The following is a 25,824-nucleotide window of genomic DNA, read 5'->3' on the forward strand; positions in this document are numbered from 1 at the left end:
ATTTCAGAGAATAATAATCATGACTCCGATCCTCACCATCCTCGGTAGCCGGCTCGGCGTCTTCCCCCGCTCTTCCCCCCACCTCACCGTCCTCCGAGTCCTCCTACAGAGAGACACCATTGCATTGGCTCAAGGGTTCGACCTCCGTTTGATTACAGGAGCACGACTACCGGCTCGTCAGTGCCTGATCTTCATTTGTGTCGAGAACAACAGACGTTCTATCGGCGCACGAGTCGATAGAGAAAAACACAACTGCAGCTCACCTCACTTTTGGATGCTGAAGGGCAGTAGAAGAAATAGTGCGGATTGGAGGGCACAGCTTTGAAATGCTGAGACACAATGTCCATGAATTTATCCTGTGGAGTGAGTGACATCACATTCTACATCTTAATATGCAAGTGGACACGACCCATTTCTGAGAAGAGAGCGCTGGATTCAACGGATTACTTTAAAGCGTGCGTACATATACACAAGGGCTAGTTTTACCTGTATCATTTTATGCAGCTCTGGACACACTTCACACTTGGGCTGTGACTGAAGCAATGTCAGCGGGAAATCTGAAACCTTGGAATCCTCCGGAACCACCGTAGGGAATGGAGCAGAGCACAATCTGGACTCAGCTTCAGTGGCATCGTCCATTTCAAGACTACTACAAACACAACCAGATTATTGTGTTAGCGCAGAAGAACCTGGACGCACGTTTCCTTTTTACCTCCTCAACAGGACAACTTGTCCAATATGTCATCGGTTAGAATAGAATAGAATAGAAAGCCTTTATTGTCTTTGCATAGTGGCTATGCAAAGAGATTAGGTCAGATCAGATCAATTACAGGCCGTTTCTGAAACGGATTAAATTTAAAAATGGTTCATCTGCAATCTGCAAAGCACTTAAACTTATGTCATTGAAAATAGTAAAAAGACAACCGTAGAAATGTTGAAACATGATTTTGGAAACTACACTCTTAGAACTCGATGCCAACGAGTCCATCCAGCCGGTTTCTGTGATGCTGCTAAATCAAATTCATTAACTCCTTGCTGGAGGAAACTAATTCCCATCCAACAATTTACTTTTGGTGCCCAACACTTTGAACAAAAAGTGTTATAAAATTCTGCACCTTCCGCAAATTTGGTGCAAAAGTTCAAGCAGAAAGTCAGTGAAAAAATATAAATATAAACACTTTGTGCCTCAAAGGCCGAAACTATACACCTGTAAACAAAAACGGGTCAAACTCAAAGATCAATCTTGTGTGACGGTGCATTCTCCCTCACAGCATACGTTCCCCGTTAGACTAGACTTTTATTTTCCTGCACCTCTTCCAGCATACGTTCCCTGTTAGACTAGACTTTTATTTTCCCTCACCTCTTCCAGCATACGTTCCCCGTTAGACTAGACTTTTATTTTCCTGCACCTCTTTCAGCATACGTTCCCCGTTAGACTAGACTTTTATTTTCCCTCACCTCTTCCAGCATACGTTCCCCGTTAGACTAGACTTTTATTTTCCTGCACCTCTTCCAGCATACGTTCCCCGTTAGACTAGACTTTTATTTTCCTGCACCTCTTCCAGCATACGTTCCCCGTTAGACTAGACTTTTATTTTCCCTCACCTCTTCCAGCATACGTTCCCCGTTAGACTAGACTTTTATTTTCCTGCACCTCTTGGTGCTCATTGGTCACAGAGCCAATGGATTACTGTAAATTCTCATATACACCGCCCCGTTGCTGCTCGACACCATGGATATACAGCAATACTGCGACATGTGAGTGTTCTGAGATACGAGCCAGCCTGCGTGCTTTGAGATAAGAGCAACTTCCAGATTGAGAAGAAAAGACGATGATGATGATGGAGATGAAGCATGAAATTATCCATCAGCAGGACCGTGGTGTCCGTAAGTGATGGGACACGCCACTACAAGCGGAGTACATCGATGATATGTACAATCCTCAAACAGCAGGATGCTATCAAGAACACAAAGCCTTCCAGAGACAGAACTACTGTGTCTACATTTATGTACGAGTACCTGTAAGAATTATATTGTATATAAAATCTTAGTTGTAATGGGGGTGGGATTTCATAAATTATCTTCTTCCCACTCCTTTTCGAGCAATAAATAATTATTTGTTATTTCTTGTGAACATGGCATTTGGTGTCTTCTTTTGGACATATTCTTGTACACGAAATGGTATTATTTATTTTTCTTCTGGTCAAAACAAACAATAAAACAACCAATTACTGCACAAAGTGTCACTTTCCCCTGCGCTATAGTCTAGCAGGCGACACTCATAATAAAACCACATTTTATACTACAGTAATACTGTATATCATGTATTATATCATTGTGTGTGCATTAAAATGTTTTTTCCATTGTTATCAGCGTTGATTTGAGTGCTTTTAGACGACCGGAATGGACACATTGTTTTCAGTTATTTTTATGGGAAACATTGATTTGAGTTACGAGCTCGGTCCAGGAACGAAATATACTCGCATGTTAAGGTAATACTGTGTAAGTGAGGACCACCTGTACAGGCTTCCACAGACCTGACCCTCACCATGACTGACACTGGCCATTGTTTTCTGAAAAATGTTTGTCGACATCATTCAAAATGCAATTTCCAAAAAAGAGAGAAATCTGATTTTCAACATTTGGCATGTATTTTGAGTGCCCTGAGCTCTATTATAAACATGTTAAAGACAGAATGGTCCCGAGTAGGCAAGGTGAAATAGACAGAGAACAGCATGGTCATAGGAATACCTGGAGGAAACAGGCATGACAGTCCTGTAGTCTGGTTGGTCCTCTTCAGCCTCCCCAACCATAAATGTTGGCGAGCACCTGAAAGGCTCCCGATGTCTCCTAACCCACTCTGGAGCCTCGCCATGCTCCCTGAAGACTCTGATGTGTCCACAAAGGGTATAAAGGAAAGATGTGACTTCAATTTCCTGCAGGGATTCTTCACAGAAGTCCATGGCCATCAGAACATCCTGGGAGCTGATGTTGCAGGACTGCTGCAGGCTGCGGTACACACCTGAGCAGCACATGGGTAAAGCAATGACTGATGGGGGTTTAACCGCGTCATGCAAGTTACACAAAAACAGAACCGCTCAGTTCTTTGTCATGCACCAGCAGAACTTGCCAATAAAAACAAGCTACTGTATTTTGACACAAGTCACCCAAATAAACTTGGAACAAGTGAAGAAAATTGTGTTTGAAAGGTAAACCGGTTAGACTTTTATTTAACAGACTGTTTTGTTATTTAAACAAATGTACTTCCACACCTCAAAGTACATGAAAAAGCCGGAGTTCCACAAGGCTCTGTTCTCTGGCCTCTGCAGTTCAACAACGTACTACCATCGGTGATGCCAGCCTTTGATTCACTTCTTAGCTAAATCTGAATGTTCAGGCTGGACTTGGATCACATCAATTCATCGCTCAGATCAAATCCAAATGTGACGTGTCCTGACCGGTCGGTACACGTCTACCGACGCTACTGAGAGTTGAAGATAAATGCATTCAAATCCGAACAAACTCTGAAAAGAATAGAGCGCTCACGCCAACGCTGATCGCTTTGAATCAGGGCTTGTTTTCTACTTCCTGTTTGTCACTGTTTTTCACAAAGCCGAGCATGAAGGCCTGGGTTTGAATCATTCACTGCATTTATAAGTTATTTTACACTTTAGCAGAGACTTTCCAGAACAGTTTGAGAGAGCAGCGATGAGGGAGCTCACATCTCCAGCAACCCAACGGGGTAGTTTAGGGTAGCCACGCGCATGCAGCCTGTGCTGACGGGGGGGCTCACATCTCCAGCAACCCAACGGGGTAGTTTAGGGTAGCCACGCGCATGCAGCCTGTGCTGATGGGGGGGCTCACATCTCCAGCAACCCAACGGGGTAGTTTAGGGTAGCCACGCGCATGCAGCCTGTGCTGATGGGGGGGCTCACATCTCCAGCAACCCAACGGGGTAGTTTAGGGTAGCCACGCGCACGCAGCCTGTGCTGACAGGGGGGCGGGGGCTCACCCTTGACGTAGCTCTGATGGTAATGCTCTTGCAGCAGACTGCAGTAGTTGGCTAGCTCCTTGTGTTTGTGAGGCTGAGACAGGAGGTCTGTCCAAAGGGACGAACTACCGCGGTCCTGAGACAGGGACCTGCAAGAGGACACATGGACAACAACCGTTCTAAACAGCTGAACCTCGACAGCATGCAAGATATGTGCAAGTCAGAATACGCCAGTGAGAGGTTAGAAACGTTCCTTTGATCCTTTTTGATAAATGAACAGAACCCAAGGACAATTCTTTGTCTTCCATTACTTCGATCTTGCCTTTGTCATTCTTCCTGCAGGAGAGAAGAGTACCTGAAGAAAAGGTCTCTTGGCTGGCGGCTGGAATTGGGGTGTACCAGCTGCTCCTTCAGGAGCTCCAAGGAACAGTTATAGACATAGACTGGACACTTCAGATGCTCGCTGTCCCCGGTCCCCTGCCCAGAAGCCTGCCTGCTGACGCCGAGGGGGAAATCCGCCTGCTGTGGTTCAGCAAACTGAACTCCCTCCTTGTCTCCCACATCTGGAAAACACAAATTGAATATTTTTTTCCCCACATAAACATTCATGAAATAGTGACCCCTAATCATTTTGATGGGATGAAATGGGAGCCAAGCCTTCATGGCACCTACCTGAACAGGGGGTCCTGCTCCGTCTCACGGCTGATGTGATGTCCCAGCTGACCTGATCCAGGCTGAGGGAGTCACCAGACTGGGTCTGGTCTTCAGACCGAGCAGCAACCTGTCCATTGCTGGAGCTCCTAGCTAGGTTGAGGCCAGACTCACATCTCTCCAGCCCACTGGGGGAGGCGGACAGGGAGTCAGCCTGAGACCGGTTGCTGGGAGTCAGAGTGTCATCCTCTTGTGTGCCAACATTACGCCGAGCTTCTGTCTCCACTCCCGATGCCATCAGCATCAGGACATCTGCAACATTAACAGATCTGATGTATTTGCCTGATGAGAATGTGGTTAAAAACGAGGCTCCACATTATAGTAAACAGGCTTCAAAGAGTACCTGAGAAGGAAGCAGGGAGAAAGGTGAGAAAGATCTGCTGGGAGCTGATGTATCTGATGTAGCATCTCCACCGTGGCGTAGAAGAGCTTCTTCCTCCCATCGGGGAGCCTTCATCCACGAGGTCAGCATTACTGACACTCTGGCAGTGAGAGAGAGGAAGCACTTCTATTATTACCCTCGCCGAAGGGGAGGCGAGGGTATTGCAATTGGGTCCGTTTGTTTGTCTGTTTGTCTGTCCGTGCGCATAACTCAAAAACTAGTAACCCACTCGACTTGAAATCTTTACACAAGCAAGGTTCTGTCCGTGGCTCGGTCCTCCCCGAGAATGGTGTTGATCCGGATCTGGATCCAGATTCTAGAATTATTTTTACATCTGGAATTGTGCCTGTGCTGTAAACTGCCACTTTAAGAGGGAGGGACACGAATGGCATGATGGGAAAAAGAGTCCAGAAGGAGTCTTGTAGTACGTTCCGGAGCAGCAAGCTAGAGCAGGTTTGGCCCCTCTGATCCGGAAGCCCTGTTTACTGTCTCACAAGATCCAATAGTCTTTTGGAGGCGGGGTCTGCAGTCTCTGATTGTCTTTTTAGTTCCATTTGTACTGGGAACGTTTATCCAAGAATGTCACACAACTATCAACATGTCATGACCCAGCAGACCCACGCATGCCAACACAAGAATCAGAATTCACAGAAACACAGACCGTTTTCATTTTGGTTCCATACACAGTAAGACCTCGTCATTCCCGTGTTCCGAGACGCGAGCAAACCTGCCAGCTAAATTTACTAGCAGCTTCCGTGACCGTGGTGTCCGTAAGTGATGGGACACGCCAGTACGAGCGGAGTACATCGATGAGTACAATCCTCAACCAGAAGGATGCTATCAAGAACACAAAGCCTTCCAGAGGCAGAACTACTATGTCTACGTTTATGCCCGGGTACGTGTAAAGGTACACGTACCCGGGCATAGTAGTTTAGAGCAGCGGTCCCCAAACCTTTTCCTGCCACGGACAGATTTTTTCGTGGATTTTAAAAGAGGAATATAATATCATTCACCCAGACCATGGTGCTTACTTTCACACCAAATTGTGAGGGGGGGGGGGGGGGGTACCTGTAGAGTGCTGGTGGATCCCATCGCTTCTTTGCAACTGCCAAAGCTGTGGAATCGTGTTGTGCCCCGTGTGTCCGGAAGCTTCACACACTCCTCTGACGGACAGAAATAGACACAGTGAAGAAGAAAATGCTTCGATAGAAATCTGACGTTAGCAGCCTCACCAAAAAGCCCTCGATTTCCGTTAATAAGGAAGTAAAGCCTTTTATACCTGAGACGGACTGAAACATGCACTGACCTTTAATCGCAGGTAAGGCAAAGGGAGGAGTGTGTCCGTCTCGCTGTCTCCCCAAGACATGCTGCATGAAAGCGTCATGGTCCCAGTCGCCTAAAGGGACCTCTCTGTCACTGAGCTCGTGCTGCAGGCTACTATGGAAGAGGCTGAGCAGGAGCTCATTGGGCAGACAGGGGGGGCTATGAACCTGCTCCTCGCTCTCCACTGAAACAAAAAAAAAAGTCAACTCAACATCTATTCTTGACTTTTCCCGTTGATATTGTTGGATGAACATTATTCTGGTCCAGATGAGTACCTGTACTGAACGTGAGGAAGAAGAGCTCCACCTGCTGGCATTTTGGGAGCAGCTGGATGAGATCGAACTGAAATGGAACCGTGTAGATGCTGTCCTCAGGTCCCGAGGCTTCTCCTGCACAGGCAGAGGTCACAGCCACCATTTAGCTTTCCTTCTGCACAGCGACAAAGAAACTTCACTTCACATCATTCTGCTCATGCCAGTGCTGGCAGGGTAGCGGTATTGCTTGAGCAGAAACGTATTGCTGCACTGCTCGACTGATTATCGAGTCTTCACCTATTTCTTTTTTCCGTTGCGTATTTACACCCTTAATTTTGACCTACTGTAGAAAAGAGCAGAATATTTCTACAGCCTGCTCCTGATTACTCTCTGAGAGTGTGCTATATCTGCATGCTTTAATTTAGAAAGCCAAATAATGTCATTTACAAAGCTATTATTACCAATTACTCTTAGGTCTTAATCAGCCTCAACTCGTCCGGTAAATTTCAGATCCTATGGAAGCGTGGGATTACACGATGAACATTTGAAGATTTAAATGCCACGCGTTGGGCGCTAAGTGTCATGTTTCAGCTCCAGTAGCTTAACAGCACCTGAAACATAGCAAAGTGGAAGTACATAGAAATGCGTCTTTGAATTTAAACAATTTAAACTTACTGAACTTACTGGTACAAGTATCAAAGTCCAGTACCTACAGGAATACTCCTCAGCCAACGCGTCACGCTGCTCCCAGCTTCCATCATTCATGGTGAGCATGAGTAGCGTCAACGCATCAGTCAAACACAGCCGATATATTACCATCAGAACGCTTTGATTGATCCCAAAGGGGCATTCTGTTTGCAGCTTCAACCAATCAGGAAAAGAAACAAGATTGTGCACAGAGTGTAAATAATAGACAGCGCTATGTGACATTTCCTAAAAGACTATATGATAGTCGAAGCTTCACCTCGTCTCCCACAGGCCAGTACACAAAGTACTGCATCATAATACATTTCAATAGAGGACAGTATCAGGCGATATTTCCAACGCAGCTGAAAAGACGTATTCATACCGTGAGCTACTTTAAATCCTGTCAACACACAACAATAGTTGTTGTTTTTGTTTTTACCTTTCTCCTGTTTGAGTTCGGCTGGCAGTGAAAAAAGCTGCTCCTTGTTGAGACACAGTTGACTCAAGTACTCAAAGGTCATCATGGTGGACATGCAGGTCAGATCCTTTGGGAAGATCTGTAGGAAGACATGGAGCAGAATGGAGCAACACTTCAGTGCCAGGGAATTCAACACGCATCACATGGGCAGTAGCCCTGTGTCTGGGGTCCCCCGGCCCCCGACCCTGTCACAGGCCCCCGTTCCTGCATGCCTTAAATCAGCAGCAATAGTCAGTCCCCGTCCCTAAAAAGACAAGCCCTAACGATTACTGGCCCATTGTCGTCCACAAACCGTCAGACTTGCAGCCCCCCCCCAGGAAAACCCACCTGGAGGGGAAGCTGCTGGTGACGAGGGATGCGAATTGTTAATTCCATTTTGGAATGGAAAATGGATCTGGTTCTTTATTACTTTTACTTTATTTCTCAGGCAGGATCTGTGATCTTTCTGTGAGCACATGCGTTTTGCATATTGTTAGTGTTTCCTCCCATCGAGGTTAAATCCACAAAGCAAGTTTCCCTGCTGTCATCCTTTTCCTGTGGAGCGCCTCCTGCTGGCTGCCTGGTGAGTGTGCATAGCAGCAGCTATTACGCCCGTTACTGGAAGCAATCGGGGAATCGTTTGCAAAAATGGGAAACGGGTCCAGGGAATTGAAACACCGGGAACCGGTTCTCAACAAGAAGCGGTTTTCGGTTCCCATCCCTACTGGTGACCTTCTACGGAGTTAACATCGAGAGCATCCTGGCGTCCTGCATCACAGAGTGGCACGCCGGGTGCACGGCAGCAAACAGGAGAGCGCTGCAGCGTGATCAACACCTGCTCTCACCAGCTCAGCTAATCCCACGCTGTTGCCTTCCGGTCGCCGCTACAGAGCCCATAAAAACACAGTCCAGGAGAATACCCCCGCGAGCAAACAGCCTGCTACTTGCTGCTTGTATTCGCACCTCTCATTCCATCATTAGCATCCAGTTGGTTATACGCACCGCTTGAGGGATCTCCTGGTACGTGAGGCCCTGGAAGTGGCGATGTTGATCCATGCAGTTGATCACCGTGCCACACTGGGGCTCCACCCAGCACTCGGTCACCAGATTCAGCTCCGCGTCCACATCCACAGCCTCCACCTCTGTGTCATTGTCATCGTCAGTCGAGAAGCTGCAGCGCGCCGCCCCCACGGAGGAACAGCCAGGAAATAAAGACAACAGGATGTCAAACGTAGCAATGACAGTCAAAGTGCTCAGATGAAACGCACAAGATCAAGGAAATGCAAATGGGAGCACGTTCTACTGAGACACCATTTAATCAGGGAAGAGTCAGCGGAAGAACGAACGTTCAACACTTTCTTTCAAGGTGCAACGCTCCACAAATCAGCAGAACGCTGAACGTTCCAGAACCCACGTGCAACGGGATGTCGTACAAAGACGAGGCTTCCGTTGTTGAAAATGATGTCGTAATAATGTGGCTTCATCGCGTCGCCTCCTCACTGGGCTTGTTGCCCGGGGCCCTCACTCAGCAGGTCGTCACTGGGGGCCATTTTCCTGACGGACCCTTGCAGGGATAGTGGCCTTGATGCTCACTGGGCCTCGCCCTCCGTCCCGCTCCGCGTGGAGCATCAGGATCCCTCCGTACTTTGATGTCGGTGGCTCGTATCTCTTCCAGTTGCCAGGATGTTATACAGGGAGGGTATCAGATTACCGCTAGGGCATAGCTGCTAATGGTCTGGATGTGCTTCTTGCCATTCAGCTGACTCTTGAGAACCCGTGTCCCGGCTTTGGCTGTGGCTGACCTCCTCCTGGTTTTCACCCGTCCCTGGGATCCCCAGGTATTTGTACCTTCACGTCTGTTTTGTTGCCTTCAGGTAGTTCAACCCTCGTAGTTGTGCTCTTCTTCCCTCTTCTGGACGCCATTCGCCCACCCTGACGGCACTGCTGTCTGTCCTCGTGAGGCGAATCGGGGAGTCGGTGTCACGCTCGTTCTTAGCATTCAGCTTTTTAACCCTTTTACGACTGAAGCGCTGGCGCTGTTGTTGTCTATTCCCGGTGTTACGGTGATAATGCACCGGACACGGAGAACCGGCATCGGTGCTCCGTGAGAAGACACCGACTTTGACCAGCAGGTGGTGCTGGTGCTGCGGCCGTAGTGACGGCCAGAGCTCCTGCAACAGCCGTAGGTAGAGGGTTAAAAAGCCTGGAGGAGGAGTACAGTACAAGTACTGACGACATCCCAGGGGCCTCACTAACATAAGTATTTGTTGTCGTTTTCAAATACATGGTTTCTATGTTTTGCAAATCACTTGCTGTTTCTATTCACAATTTATTCACGTTTTTGAGCTTTTTCTTCTTTCTTTGTCTTCTTGTCCCGTGAGGGGTCGCCACAGCAACCAACCTTCTCCACTTCACCCTGTCCTTTGCATCGTCCTCCCCAACACCAGCCACTCTCATGTCCTCCCTCACTACGTCCATGTCTCTTCTCCTGGGTCGTCCTCTAGTCCTGTCCTTTGCATCGTCCTCCCCAACACCAGCCACTCTCATGTCCTCCCTCACTACGTCCATGTCTCTTCTCCTGGGTCGTCCTCTAGTCCTGTTCCCTGGCAGCTCCATCCTCATCATCCTTCTACCGATATAGTCCCTGTCTCTCCTCTGGAGAGAGCTGATCCCTGGTGCATCCCACCTCTACACTAAACTCCGCTGTTACTCCTACTGCACACTTCACTGCTGTCCTACATGTCCTGAAGTACTCTGACATACTTCTCTACCACTCCAGACTTCCTCATGCAGTCCCACAGTACCTCCTGCAGTCCCACAGTACCTCCTGCAGTACCACAGTTCCTCTCTGGCACCCTGTCTAGGCTTTCTCTAGATCTACAGACACAATGCAGCTCCTTCTGCATTGTATTCTTCTGTCTCTCTGTCTGTCCAGCCTGGACAGATCCTTCTCTCGCTCTTTACTATCTAACCTTCATACAGATCATCATATGCCCTCTGTTTGACCTTTGGCTACCTTTGCCTTGCGTCTCAGACACAAATATGCAGGATTCTGAGGCTGGGAGAGAGAAACTACTGAATATTCCAAAGCGGATGCATAATATGCGGAACTGAAAAGAAACATCTGAATGTCCTCTGACATTACAGCATTAACGTTAGTCTTACACATCACTTTGTTTGTATATCACTCATGCATTATGGCTGCAGTGGATAACAATCTCATCGTATTCAGGGTAAGGCAGGCTGCTTCGACTGTGATGATGATGATGATGATGTAGGGCAGTCTTCTCGTCTTAACGCAGGTTGGTCAGACCATTGTTCTTAAATACGCTGCACACCACTGATTGAAGTCAGGCCTACCTGTCCTTAGTAGATGTAGAGTGAGGTGGAAACAGGATGTACTGAACAACACAAGAGTGGCTCTCTCTGTCCTCGTCCCCCGGCATGCCCTACGAGGAGAACGGCTGTCAGTGTGAACAAATGAGCAATGCCAGCACCAGTCATTCACTGTAGAGTGATCAATTTGAGAAACTGCGATTGGAATGCGTGAGGCCGTTCACCTTCATCGGCAGCTCGATCACCATGGTAACAATGCCTTCACCACTGGCAGCAAAGTGAAAGCCCTCTGACAGGCGGATCCTACAGAGATCAGGGAAGACTGTCAGAACACAAATCCCAGTCAGTAAAATGAGTACTGAGACAGTTTGTGTCTGTGTGAACTCACTCTGACAGCATGGACAGGATGTGAGAGACCGCTTGCATGGCCACAGTGGATCCTTGGCTGCTCTGCACAGCCCACACCCAGCGCCGATGAAGGAAGTACCGGGACAGGGAGGCCAGCGTGGAGGACGCCGTCCGGTTGGCTGCCATGCTGAGTGGAACAGCACTACTGGAGGGCTGGAAAAAAATCTCCATGCTGAAGATGAAGGGAGTCCTGAAGTCCGCAGGTAGCTTCTCATATCTGCAAAAGCGTTGAACTGATCAAAGCGAGTAAAGCTAGCAGTCTCAATTCAAACACAGCGTTTGGTTTGATGCCAGGACGAGAACGCGACAGATGAACAACCAGACATTACGGCCCACGAGCCAGCAGCCGGTGGCACAGGAAGCAGAACCGTGTCACACTGGGGGGCTCTGGTCACATGACCTGGTACCCTGCTCTCGTTCCACCGTGTCACATGACCTGGTACCCTGCTCTCGTTTCACCGTGTCACACTGGGGGGCTCTGTTTGGTCACATGACCTGGTACCCTGCTCTCGTTCCACCGTGTCACACTGGGGGTCTCTGGTCACATGACCTGGTACCCTGCTCTCGTTTCACCGTGTCACACTGGGGGTCTCTGGTCACATGACCTGGTACCCTGCTCTCGTTTCACTCACCGGATGAGCAGTTTATCCAGAGGCTTGTTGACCACCACCACACAGGGCCGGTCTGACAGGGCCGGCTTGGAGGCAGAAACGGGCAGACATTTGGAAGGTGACGCAAGGCCAGCATTTTTCCTCTTTGTTTTGGGGGTCACCTCTTTATTGTGAACACGATGAGGGAACCGAAGTTTTAGAATCTGCTCTCGAAGGTCATCCACAATCTGATGGAATATAAAAATGTCACAACAGGTCAAAACTGTTTAAAACTGTTGTATTTATATATATATTCGTTGTCCTAATAGCATAATTGCCTAAGGCCATGCCTATTGATGATGGGCAACAATGCTATGAAGCTAACGATTTATATCTATATCTATATCTAGATATAGATATGTAATTTGACATTTAGAGACAGATGCATGTTTGGGGGGTTTCCATTGTAGTAGAAACAATGAAGCGTCCTCATTTAGCTAAAATAGTTTCATCAAATTATCTGTTGATATTTCATCTATCCGTTTTCCGATTTCATTTTATGACTTGTGTGTCAACTGCAATGTATTAGTATCAACAGCCAATGACACAATACACTCCCCTCCACAAGACAGAGTGCAACTTCTGAGGGAGACTAAATCCAAAGGAAACCCACAATGCCTGGCCTGCCGTCCCTTTCTCCACCTTAGAGCAGGGGTGTCAAAGTCAAATGGACGGAGGGCCAAATAAAAACATTGCTACAAGCCGAGGGCCGAACTGATCGAATGCTCATTGATAAATGTTAAAATGACCGCATATAGTCAAGCTGCTCTTTAGATTGATGGACAACTGGTCTATTCGCTCCGAACGGTGTTCCTGCTCAGGCTCACGTTTAAAGAGTTGTTTTTTTTCTGGGCACATTTTAAGCATTAATTTCTTGATGAAATCCCCGTCTGTAAATGGCCGGGCTGATTTAGAGATCTCTTCTGCCAAAATAAAACTAGCCTTGACAACAGCCTGGCTTTGCGATTTGGCTTTTTTGAACAGAGCCTGTCGAGATTTGAGGCCTCGTTTTAATTCCTCAACCTTCTGTAGCCTTTGTTCCGTGTCCATATTCTTGTTTTTGTCGTGTTTTGTTTCATATTGTCGTCTCAGATTATACTCTTTCAGTACCCCACACTTACTCCACACAGAAGACACACCGGTTCTCCAGCTTCCTCCATGAACATGGACTCCAACCCCCACCTTGAAACCCCCGGTTCTCAGTGTCCACCTTCCATTCTGCCATTTTTGATGGGTATCTGAAAGTTAACTTTACCGTTATGCTAACGACTGCTACACTAATAAATATTGAAATGAAGTGGCCTACTGCTCGGTGCGTCACCGTTGCATTGTGGGAAATTTAGTATTGGTGCGTGTAAAAGATCTGCGGGCTGCCGGCCGGTTCCAATAATAAATCAATATCATCCCAGGGGCCGTAGAAAACCTTCTCGTGGGCCTGATGTGGCCCCCCGGGCCTTGACTTTGACATATGTGCCTTAGAGTCAAAGAAACGTCACCGCGTCACCTTCTTCCCGAGGACAGGAGGGAGAGGCACTACCTTATTTCTGACATGGGCTGCCGTGCCAATAGGGAAGCCCAGACGAAGCACCATGCAGGGTGTCTTGGAGATGAGACGCACCAGGTAGAAAGACATGGGAGGCTGGTCAACAGCACTGTGGAGACACGATTCATCATCTTAGGATGTTTACAACGCACATTCAGCCACACTGCTGCACAGTCATCCAGGTGTGTTGTGAGGCGTCTGAATTTGTCAGCCGTAGTTTTCTCTACAACACCCACACGATAATATTTAGCTCATTGTCTTTCTGTTGTAGCCAGGAACGACCCAGAAGAGAGAAGCCGCCTCGCGCTGCCGCAGCGAGAGGCTTCCGGCCTATCCGGGCTTGAGACCTGCACAAGGGATAATCGGGCAAAGCTCCGTTAGCTCCCGCTAACCGCACTACCCGTGAGGCTGCATTCAACTGATGTACAGTTGATCACAAAATAGGAAATTCTCATGCTGCAGCAGCAAAGCACACACAGACATGATTTCCTTTCTTATCCCCTCCACCGTAATATTTGATTTATATGAGGATTGAAGGTCCTGATAACGCAGCTGGAAGCAACTAAACTGGCCAACGATGTGGGTGTCAGAGCAACGTACACAAGTTAGCAGTAAATCACACACATGCATAAAACCTCATTCACCTCATTCACCTTCCAGCTGCACCTATCGTCTCACCTGTATATGAGTTTAACGTAGGAGTAGCCCTCCACCAGCACGAAGCTGCTCCAGTCCCTCAGCAGGGAGGTCAGGGCCGAGTGGGAGATGCGGCACTGGACGGTGCTATACCGGCCGTTGTCCCCTGCTGTGTGCAGGTGTTTCTGGACAGGCCTGGAAGAACAGTTAACAATGTCCTGAAGAACTGACAGAGCTGAACAAATACAGAGAAGACGAGTGTCCAAAAGCACAAAGCGCTGACATTTAGAATCCTCGTTTATTTTCTATCGCACCGAGTTTCTGTCAGGGAAGCTGTAACTGCTGCTAAAATTGGAAAATGATCTTTAAATGTTTTTTTTAGCATATTTCTCACATGTCATGTTCAAGGATGATTGCGATGCGATGCATGTGCAGCCATCTCTGCCAGAAGTTGGCGTCCATCGAGAGGACGGGCTTCCAGTAGGCAGCAAACTGGGACTGGGACGAGTCTTTGGGGCCGCTGTGCTGCAGAGACAGGACCTGGAAACAAAGATCAATGAGATGCACTCAGGGACTCGCCTCAGAAAGGACGCGTTAGCTCCCAGATTATCGTTTATGCATTTCAGGGCTTCTAATTGAACTACTTTTGTTCACAAAGAAAGGAAACAGAACCATTTTTACATTCAGTTTATTTAGTTTTATTCATCAACGATCTAGAAATCACCAAAGTCAAAGATGGTCCACCAGACAGTCCCGGTGTCCCCAGCAGCCGCCGTCTTTGACTCTTCTCGGCTGTGCTGCCCCAACAGGCGGGTCTGCTGGCCTCATCCTCATCAGCGCGTCTTGTGTTCCCTCTTCTTCCTCTTCTTTGTGAGCATTTGCTGATCAGTCTTTGAAATATGATCGAGATGCTGCAAAGTGAGCAAACGTGGCGCCGGTTGCCTTCATAGCGCCAGATTAGCGTGGAGAGTCTCCAAGACCTGGTTCTCGCCGGTGTGAGATCAGAGCAGGCCTTTCTGTCATGTCAGGTCGATACGAGAAACGCTCACTGATCAGAGACTGCGTCAGGGAGGCAAGTGAGAACAGAGTCTTATCGTTTCACACCTGCTGCTGACCTGAACGCACGACAGCGACCAGACTGAAGTCGCATGGTCGACATCCGATCTCTCAGCGTCTCTCAAATGCGACCCATTTGAGAGGCGGCGAGGCGTGTCCTCACCGTACCGGGAGGCGTGTCCTCACCGTGCCGCAAGGCGTGTCCTCGGCGTCTGGCGAAGCGTGTCCTGACCGTGCCGGGAGGCGTGTCCTCACCGTACCGGGAGGCGTGTCCTCACCGTACCAGGAGGCGTGTCCTCACCGTGCCGCAAGGCGTGTCCTCGGCGTCCGGCGAAGCGTGTCCTGACCGTGCCGGGAGGCGTGTCCTCACCGTACCGGGAGGCGTGTCCTCACCGTACCAGGAGGCGTGTCCTCACCGTGCCGCAAGGCGTGTCCTGACCATGCCGGGAGGCGTGTCCTCACCGTACCGGGAGGCGTGTCCTGACCGTACCGGGAGGCGTGTCCTGACCGTGCCGGGAGGCGTGTCCTCACCGTACCGGGAGGCGTGTCCTGACCGTACCGGGAGGCGTGTCCTGACCGTGCCGGGAGGAGTGTCCTCACTGTACCGGGAGGCGTGTCCTGACCGTGCCGGGAGGCGTGTCCTCACCGTACCGGGAGGCGTGTCCTCACCGTACCGGGAGGCGTGTCCTCACCGTACCGGGAGGCGTGTCCTGACCGTACCGGGAGGCGTGTCCTGACCGTGCCGGGAGGCGTGTCCTCACCGTACCGGGAGGCGTGTCCTGACCGTGCCGCGAGGCGTGTCCTCACCGTACCGGGAGGCGTGTCCTGACCGTGCCGGGAGGCGTGTCCTCACCGTGCCGGGAGGCGTGTCCTCACCGTACCGGGAGGCGTGGATATTATGATGAACACGAACTTGAGGCACCGTCGTTTCCTGATATTTTCTTTCGGATCTGAGGAATCTCTTGTAAAATAGGAGAATAAACTCTTTGTCACATCTTGCCCCCCCCCCCCCCCCCCCGTGAACCGTGTTACTCTGACGGCGTACGTAACAATGTGCACGTACTCGCTCACAACTCAGCAGCCAGCGCCTCTAAAAACCTTCGGAAGCCCGTCGGAACTCGCCGTTACACAAGTACTGAGTACTGCCTGTACAGTAGTACTGCATAATATACCACTACACTGGATAAATATTAATGTTGTGGGAGTGTTGAGCACCAAAGATGTAACAGAAGTTGGCCAATCGGGTGGGCGTCGGAGATCGTTGATCATTGAGTCTCTGGGTCAGACCTGGTCTGATTTGGAGACCCGCGTTTATCCCACATTGGTGCAGCGCTCATCTTTAGCCATCCAGCTAAATGTATGAAAACTAAGTTCATTAAATTAAAGATAAAATGAAGACAACTAATCCAGTAACCAAAAAGGAGAATGAAACATGGACAGAACTTCAGTGAGTCGCTGAGTAAAGGCGTGTCCAGTACCGGCGTGGTCGATCCAGGAGGGATGTAAAACAGAGGAACGCCGTTTTTGGTGCTCTCAGGAATCGTGTAGTTCTCAGGAACAGAATTAAATGACTGGAGGTGCACCAACATCTGATCAGTCTGGTTGATACTGGAAGGACAAGAGCGAGGTCAGTCAGCAGCACGACCTCCGTCTGAGGGTGGACTCCTCCCCGTACCTCTGCAGGGTGTTCCAGAAGCGCCGGATGACAGAGGTGCGATACGGGCTGGTGATGGGTTTCCTCTGGGTGCAGCTGATGTCGTGTAGAATGTCGTAGCTCCCCTCCATCGTCACCTCCACCCTGGTCATTCTCTGGGCGGGGTCCAATGGCCAAGAGGTGGCTGCCAAGTACTCGATATGCATGTTGTGTTTCCATAGCAGCACCAGCTTGACCTCCAGCTGGGTCCCACCTTAAGCAGCACAGAAGGCGGCGTGATACTGCGCGAGCTCGCTCGGACCATGAACGCAGGCGTACCTTCGGCGTACCTTTGGTGAGGCTGATCTCCCTGATGGTGTAGCCCTCCCTCAGCCGGACAGACACGATGCTGACCAAGTGAGCGTGGACCTCCTTCTCCGTGTGTTTCTTCCTCCTCATGACCAGTGCAGGGTTGCCGCTGGCCGACATCAGGTGCTCGTTGAACAGTTTGTGCTGGGACACTAGGAAACAGTCAAGTACTTATTACGTTTTTATTATCCGTTACGTCACAATATTACAGTATAAAGGGTATTCATGGCGCTCTGCTCCTCTTCGGCGAGTCTCCGAGACGCGTGGCTGGAGGTTGGATGGCACGATGGTAAAGGCCCATCGTGTCCTGGTGCCCCAAACAGGGCGTCCGTCATGGAGGGGCACCATTCCCCATCACTCGGGTCCTACTCAACATTAAAATGTATTTACGCCGTAATTTAAGGAGATTTAAATCGCTTAATCCCAGTTGGATGGGGGCTGGAAAAATGACTACCACGCCAGATGACCCGCCTACCTTCTATTTTAACTTAATTTCCTCCCGTTTACAACCCTGTTTATGTAGTACATTTATTTATTTATTATTTCATATGCTGCATTAAAATACTACTTTATTTCAGATAGTGCACTTTTAATTTGTGTGACAATAGAAAATTGCATTTCCAAATATTACTTCACAAATACCCTTTTGTTTTCCATAACTTCAAAATGAACTAGAAAGACAGTCAGAGATTGCAGACCCCGCCTCCAAAAGACTATTGGATCTTGTGAGACAGTAAACAGGGCTTCCGGATCAGAGGGGCCAAACCTGCTCTAGCTTGCTGCTCCGGAACGTACTACAAGACTCCTTCTGGACTCTTTTTCCCATCATGCCATTCGTGTCCCTCCCTCTTAAAGTGGCAGTTTACAGCGCAGGCACAATTCCAGATGTAAAAATAATTCTAGAATCTGGATCCAGATACGGATCAACGCCATTCTCGGGGAGGACCGAGCCACGGACAGAACCTTGCTTGTGTAAAGGTTCTGTCCGTAACCCAAGTCGATTGGGTTACTAGTTTTTGAGTTATGCACTCGGACAGACAAACAAACAAACAGACAGACAGACAAACAAACAAACGCACCCAATTGCAATACCCTCGCTTCCGCTTCGGCGAGGGTAATTAAAACTTTTCAATACACGTCAAACTTTCTAACAATTAGTGGACAAAGACTTGTATGGAAGCCAGACCTCCATGTCAGTAACAAAGCGAGACTTCTTGGTGTTGTTGGAGCTTGAAAGGTCCGTCCGGACTCACCACAGAAGTACTCGGAGTTCATCGACTCGGGCGTCTTCAGGAAGGAGTACGTCAAGAAGGCCTTGTGGTACGCATTCATCTCTGGGCTGTTCAGGGTCACTTCAGGACAGCTGGGCAGGTAAGAACCAAAAGTGGCTAATGAGATGAACTTCATCAGCTCCACGTTGGGGATGTAGCCAAAGCTGCAGTCATAGGAATACCCTCCACCGACCTGGGGAGGGAACATGCGAGTCAAGGAGGAGGAGCTACAGTTACCTAAACATTGTGCAACACAAGTCATCCTGCGTCCGAGTTCTTGCTCTCCCACACGCCAATAAGAACGTGATGAATGGTTTGGCGGTGCAGAAGGAGGCCGACTCACCAACAGAAAGCCACATCAGGAGATTTACCTGCACAAAGGAGCAAGCGATGGTTCCACTCCTGAGCTGGTTCAGCAGCGTTTCACAGACGGCCACATCAGGAACGCTCGTCACCCCGTCTGTGATTATGATGATGCCTAAAAGGCAGCGAGACAGTTAGGAGACATTTATTCTGCTAGAAGGAACCCAGGCAGGCAAGGGAAGAACAGAGAAGCCCCAGGGGGAATCGAACCCACAACCGTCTTGCCCTCTAGCCATTATTCCTTGCATTGGTCAGAAGGCCTTACACCAGCTGTCACGCTACGGAACACTCAAACATGTACAGTGTCCAGTGGGTGTGACACACACACGGTCCGTTACGCAGGAAACAAGCCAAACGATGCACAACATGCATCTTTTGAGACAGAAATCCAGTCGGGTCTCGTTCCTGGCGTCCTCAGCGATAAGCACTCACTGGGATTCTGGGTTTCGTGGAGCGAGCTCGAGGAAAGGCAGCCTGGAATGTTGAGCTTGCTTTACAGTCGGGATTTCATTCATGTCTGACCCCAGGAGAAGCTGTAGATGCTTTAAGGTTGCCATGGTGACTGCTGACGGACGCATTCTACACGTGTACAGTAGTCCCTCGATATAATGCGGTTCATTTTCCGCGGCATCGCTGCTTCGCAGAGTTTTTTGGTGCAATTTCAGATTTTTTTTTTGCACTTGAACGCGCCTTGAAGCGGCGCAAGGACAAAGGCGCGGTCGGAGGAACTGTGAAATACGCGCGAGTCGTTATTAATCATTTCTCATGTGTTCAACCTCGTAGGTTGATCATTAAAATTAAATTCGTTATTTCTAAAAGCTATCATGTTTATTTGTTAAGCATTTGTTTTATAGCGCTCTTATTCTCTGTGTAAATAGAGGCTTTTATTTTGTAGGAGCATAAACGTCACGTCCCTTTTAGGTTTCGTTTCTTCCTGTTGATACATGTAGCCGCTGCCGTTCCGCTGTGCTAAGCTATCCAATAAAGCAGTATGAGAGGCTAAAGACAGCACGAGTAGAATATTTGTTCTTCTGCACTCCAAGCTGCTCTTTCCTCGACCTGCACGCCTTAACATTATGAACAGGAAAACGTATACTCTACGTACTATATATTTATATTTCTCAAACAAATATTTAGTTCTGAAAAGGTTTTGATCTTTGGTTTCATTCTATAATACTGAAACAATCTATTTAGATTAATGCCTGACTGTTAAACGTGTATAAAGTGTGTGGTGAGGGGTTTTACAGCCTTAAAACATTTATGTACATGTATAATAATTGAAAGAAATAAAAATTACTACATTGCGGATTTCACTTATTGCGGGTTGTTTTTGGAACGTAACCCCCGCGGAAAATGAGGGACTACTGTATACCGCCACCCGTTCCTGGGTTGGACTTGAAACCGCTTCTCAAGCTGAATGCAGGTTTCATCATGAACACGTGACGCTAAGGCACGCTAGCCTCTTACGCTAAGGCACGCTAGCCTCTTACGCTAAGGCACGCTAGCCTCTTACGCTAAGGCACGCTAGCCTCTTACGCTAAGGCACGCTAGCATCTTACGCTAAGGCACGCTAGCCTCTTACGCTAAGGCACGCTAGCATCTTATCATCATGCTTGTTTTTATTCAGTCAGAGTGTCTTCTGTGTGTCCCTGAGTTTTCATGTGGGAATAGATTATTACAAATATAGTATTGATTACGCTACTATGACGCGTTCACATCGATTGAGTGACGAAACAGTTCTGAACCGACTCACTCGAGATGATCTGAGAAACTAAAGGCAAACCCACCAGCGCTGGAGTTTGTGGGCAGCAGCTGAAGCGCCAGGATGCCTTGACGCACCATGCTGATGAGCCCCATGTCAGCGGTTACCATGGAAACGCCCTGGTTCCGGGGAGGTTGCTGGTCTAAGCTGATGTTATGAAGTCCTGAGCTTTGAACCGGCTCCACAGACTGGAGGACAGAAAAAGAAATGCATCATCATCATGGCCCCCCCCCCCCCACCACCATTAACGTCTGGAAGGAGATGCTGCATGCCCCCCCCCCCACCATTAACGTCTGTAAGGAGATGCTGCATGGCCCCCCCATCCCCGCTAACGTCTGGAAGGAGATGCTGCATGCCCCCCCCCCATCACCGTTAACGTCTGGAAGGAGATGCTGCATGCCCCCCCCCCCCCATCACCGTTAGCGTCTGGAAGGAGATGCTGCATGTCCCCCCCCATCCCCGCTAACGTCTGGAAGGAGATGCTGCATGCCCCCCCCCCCCCCATCACCGTTAGCGTCTGGAAGGAGATGCTGCATGTCCCCCCCCATCCCCGCTAACGTCTGGAAGGAGATGCTGCATGCCCCCCCCCATCCCCGCTAACGTCTGTAAGGAGATGCTGCATGGCCCCCCATCACCGTTAGCGTCTGTAAGGAGATGCTGCATGTCCCCCCCCATCCCCGCTAACGTCTGTAAGGAGATGCTGCATGGCCCCCCATCACCGCTAACGTCTGTAAGGAGATGCTGCATGGCCCCCCCCATCACCGTTAGCGTCTGTAAGGAGATGCTGCATGCCCCCCCCCATCCCCGCTAACGTCTGGAACACTCGCCTGGCCGTGCTGCTGTCGCAGCACTCGAGCGATGTCGCTCTCCACTGCGCGGAGCTGCTGGTAGATGTGCAGCAGGAAGTCGTCCAGGTCGGTTCTGTCCAGTTGGCATCCCTGGACCAGAACCTGCAGGTGAATCAGTCCGTCAGTGGTCTGCAGCAAAGCATCAGGTAAAGCAAGCCGGGGCCCGTCTGGAGCAGAGGACTGACCCTCAGAAAGACAGGACACTCGGAAGATCATGGAGCAAGTCCACAATGTCCTTTCACTTTCTAAAAATAATAATAATAATAATAATAATAATAATAACAATAATAATAATAATGCGAGCAGGTCATTGAGGTCACATTTTAGTGGGATTCATGCGTTTGAACTGTGAAACACTAGCACACGCTACTGCAGCCTCGTAGGTAGCACGGCTAGCGTAGCACGCACGCACACACACACACACACACACACACACACGTTGTTGAGCGCTCTGTCTTCACAGCTTATCCTCTCAGACTCGTTTAATCCTTCCCGGGGTCAAGGATGCAACAGCATGTAGACGAGGGGGCTTGAACCATTAACACAACCATTAATGATCTGTAGCTAGAAACTGATATTGAGTTTAGATTAAAGTCAAATCATCGCGAAAGACAGTTCTCAGCCACAACGCAAAACCCTCCGTCTCCGTCCCCGTCTCCGTCCCCGTCTCCGTCTCCGTCTCCGTCCCCGTCTCGGTCTTACTGTGCAGCAGCTCAATAAAGGCTATTCCCACAACTCGGGGTGGATTATTATCTGAACCCAACAGATGAACCTAGTCAGCATGAAGAATGCTTCACCTTATGGATGCTCTCCGTAGCTGTGAATAGTCGTCTGGTTATGTGTGGCCATGCCGGGACGGGCGCCATCAACACCCGTGACCCCCCAAGGCATAGCCGTCACGATTAAGGTCGTCTGGTCTACATGAAGCGTTTCAAAGCATTCATGGATCCACTGTCCTCCATCGAGCACAGAATTTAATGACTTGAATCCTGCTAAAAAAAGCCGCCATGGCAGAAAACCTCCTCAGAGTGGAGCACAAATGTTCCTTGTGTTTGAACTTTCATTGCAGAACTCAGAGCCACTCAAAAGGCTTCCGCTGTATAAACCTTCACAGGGGGCTGACCTGGGGTCAGCGGCGAAACACACTCGATGCTTCCCGACCTGTTGAGGCTCTGGCGTCCTATCAGCACGCGACTTAAAGAACGGCAGCGAGTCACCTGATGGGACGGGAGGCCAATGATCGATGAATATGCCAAGATGGTAACGAAGACGTTGGGCTTGAAAAGTTGATCCGTTCCAGGGACTTGAAATGGGCGAGTCACGCCCGTCAGACATCTGGACAACGCATGAAACACCTCGTCAAAGATCATCTCTCCCGTGCCGTCATCCTGCAGAACAAAAACAGCGAGCGACTCACGGAGCGGATTCACAAACACCAGCCATGCTCAGGATGTTGTGTACTTTGACTATGTAAACAAAGCAACACCATATCAAATGAAAGAACGCGTGTTCCTATCATTGGCCGATGAAAAGAGGCTGTTTTCACCAAAATCTCCAGTTCTCAATGAAAAACTGAGAAAACGGGCGTTTTGTTCAGAGACATTCTGATCAGATCAATGACTTTGACTAGTATCTTTTGTTTAACTCATTGAGTGCCAGCCATTTTCAACTTGAGTGCCCCAATTTTTGCGCATTGTTCTCGATTTTCCAAGACCAACAGAATATTCTTTATTATGACGAATGCTGGACTTAAAGAATAAGGTCTCTTCTTTCATTAGAAAAAACAAGTGTGTTCCGAGAATGTTGCTTTCCAGAGTTATTGGCCATTGAAGAGAGGCAGATTTCAATGTCAGACGTTAATGGCACTCAAAGAGTTAATGACATCAAACGTCTCAACAGTTGTTTACTTCTAGAAAACAACACTGAGAAGATTTTGATGTTGTAATAACACATTTATTTGCAAATAACACATCAAACTGTGCAATAACAACATTCGACCAAAACAAATTATGCTGTGTGTGTGTGTGTGTGAGATCAAAGAGAATAGTCCACCTTAATGCCAGAAACAGGCCACTCCCCTGTGTGTAACGGGACACAACAAGGGCTACGCCCCCTTTTTGGACCTCGGCTATGGGTGTGCATCAACACACTGAGCAGCACAGAACGTGCAGCAGGTTGGAGCTGCAGGAAATCAGCTGGCGGGACAGAACCCAACGCCGCCGCGGCTTCCTGTGGTCCAGGCGTTGCAGGAAGCGGGTCTGCTTGGGCTGCCAGAAGGCAAGGCTCGCTACATCCATCCGAGTAGCGAACGACTCCTCAGTCTGACTTCACCGTCATCATCATCATCATCGTTTCAAACCCTGAAACAGTTCATTTCTTCTTCGTGCCGCGACGCTCCACGAGCGGAAGTTGCTGCATCGTTTTTACGTCTCTACTCTGCGCCCTTCCTGTTTCAAAAACAGCGGTGCTGCCACCAACGGGGTGTAGGGCCACATGACAGCACAGGAGAGGACCCCCCCCCCCCCCGCAAAGACCACCAACAGGGTGTAGGGCCACATGACAGCACAGGAGAGGACCCCCCCCGCAAAGACCACCAACAGGGTGTAGGGCCACATGACAGCACAGGAGAGGACCCCCCCCCCCCCCCCCGCAAAGACCACCAACAGGGTGTAGGGCCACATGACAGCACAGGAGAGGACCCCCCCCCCCCCCCGCAAAGACCACCAACGGGGTGTAGGGCCACATGACAGCACAGGAGAGGACCCCCCCCCCGCAAAGACCACCAACAGGGTGTAGGGCCACATGACAGCACAGGAGAGGACCCCCCCCCCCCCGCAAAGACCACCAACGGGGTGTAGGGCCACATGACAGCACAGGAGAGGACACCCCCCCCCGCAAAGACCACCAACGGGGTGTAGGGCCACATGACAGCACAGGAGAGGACCCCCCCCCGCAAAGACCACCAACGGGGTGTAGGGCCACATGACAGCACAGGAGAGGACCCCCCCCCCCCCCCCGCAAAGACCACCAACGGGGTGTAGGGCCACATGACAGCACAGGAGAGGACCCCCCCCCCCCCCCGCAAAGACCACCAACGGGGTGTAGGGCCACATGACAGCACAGGAGAGGACCCTTTGCCCCCCCCCCCCCCACCCCCACACGGAGCTTACGGCTGCACTTTGTCTGTCTTTAGGGAGAAAGCCTTTGTAATCATTGATCGTTTCATCTCAAGAACTTCTCTATTTATCTGTGAAGGTTCCACGAAACGCCGGAATTGATCGACACCGCCTTAAGGACCAGTAAACAAACTGATCATGTGACACAGATCTCGTGAGATTACGCTCAAAATCCAGATCAGAAGGAACAATGAAAATATTTCAGGAATGTGGAAGCGGGGATAGCTGGCCGTTTACTGTATATATATATTTCAATATATGTATAAGTGGGAAATGAGTATAAGTTGCAGGACCAGCCAAAGTATGAAAAAGGAGCGACTTATTTTACTTTACTGCGTTTCTGTCTTACCACAATCCCCGTGGAGGGACTCAGGTCCAGCTCGATGATGAAGCGGTACCTCCGGGCCAGGAAGGTGGCGCGGGTGGACGGCATCAGCACATAGGGGTCACTGGCGGGCAGCTGATCGGTGTGCCATCCTTTAGGTAAGATGCTCAGCAAGTCCAATTCATTCTCCGAGTTTAGCTGCAAAGGATCAGGAAGTTAAATGAGGGAGGAGCCATTTATTTGGAGACTTTATTAAGGGAGCTTGAGCTCTCAGCAGCTTCGGTTCTCAGCATATCGGCTCAGAAGCATTAAAACGTTAAAAACAATTGCAAAATAATTCACCCAGCCATTGTCTTGGAGATGATAAAAACGTTAAATGCTGTGACTGAAAACTCTCTAAACTAACAAACTAAATAATATTAATTCCCCATCCGTTACAAATTTTTCTGTGAGAAGTTTTAATACAAAAGTCGTTATCAAAACAAGCAATTATTTTTTTCAATGTGTTATTTATGGAAGGAATAAACATTCTACTGAAAACAATGACCCTCGTTTTGATGAGGAGCTCCCCGGAACCTCTCCAGGTACCTCAGGTGAGACCCACTGCCTCACGACGCGACAGCAGCCTGTCAGGAATCAACCA

The 25,824-nt window shown here is 49.3% G+C and overlaps 1 protein-coding gene across 1 annotated transcript in view; it reads right to left on the bottom strand.

Moving 5' to 3' along the window:
* Positions 1–25,824, bottom strand: part of szt2 (SZT2 subunit of KICSTOR complex) — an 89,748-nt gene that overhangs the window by 61,720 nt on the left and 2,204 nt on the right. The window contains exons 3-32 of the mRNA XM_068743952.1: positions 25,206–25,379; positions 22,898–23,068; positions 21,660–21,782; positions 20,858–21,020; positions 19,079–19,185; positions 18,690–18,900; positions 17,418–17,588; positions 17,110–17,341; positions 16,913–17,042; positions 14,773–14,918; positions 14,421–14,573; positions 13,737–13,851; positions 12,182–12,387; positions 11,530–11,766; positions 11,366–11,444; positions 11,166–11,254; positions 8,808–8,976; positions 7,788–7,905; positions 6,683–6,796; positions 6,391–6,591; positions 6,153–6,247; positions 5,046–5,184; positions 4,664–4,954; positions 4,347–4,554; positions 4,013–4,140; positions 2,752–3,022; positions 713–715; positions 487–649; positions 264–356; positions 37–103 (exon numbers count right to left, since the gene is read on the bottom strand). Of these exons, the coding sequence (XP_068600053.1) occupies positions 37–103; positions 264–356; positions 487–649; positions 713–715; positions 2,752–3,022; positions 4,013–4,140; positions 4,347–4,554; positions 4,664–4,954; positions 5,046–5,184; positions 6,153–6,247; positions 6,391–6,591; positions 6,683–6,796; positions 7,788–7,905; positions 8,808–8,976; positions 11,166–11,254; positions 11,366–11,444; positions 11,530–11,766; positions 12,182–12,387; positions 13,737–13,851; positions 14,421–14,573; positions 14,773–14,918; positions 16,913–17,042; positions 17,110–17,341; positions 17,418–17,588; positions 18,690–18,900; positions 19,079–19,185; positions 20,858–21,020; positions 21,660–21,782; positions 22,898–23,068; positions 25,206–25,379 (4,567 nt within the window). The remainder of the gene's footprint in view (positions 1–36; positions 104–263; positions 357–486; positions 650–712; positions 716–2,751; positions 3,023–4,012; positions 4,141–4,346; positions 4,555–4,663; positions 4,955–5,045; positions 5,185–6,152; positions 6,248–6,390; positions 6,592–6,682; positions 6,797–7,787; positions 7,906–8,807; positions 8,977–11,165; positions 11,255–11,365; positions 11,445–11,529; positions 11,767–12,181; positions 12,388–13,736; positions 13,852–14,420; positions 14,574–14,772; positions 14,919–16,912; positions 17,043–17,109; positions 17,342–17,417; positions 17,589–18,689; positions 18,901–19,078; positions 19,186–20,857; positions 21,021–21,659; positions 21,783–22,897; positions 23,069–25,205; positions 25,380–25,824) is intronic.

Source organism: Brachionichthys hirsutus, chromosome 9, assembly GCF_040956055.1.
Source record: "Brachionichthys hirsutus isolate HB-005 chromosome 9, CSIRO-AGI_Bhir_v1, whole genome shotgun sequence".
NCBI lineage: Eukaryota > Metazoa > Chordata > Actinopteri > Lophiiformes > Brachionichthyidae > Brachionichthys > Brachionichthys hirsutus.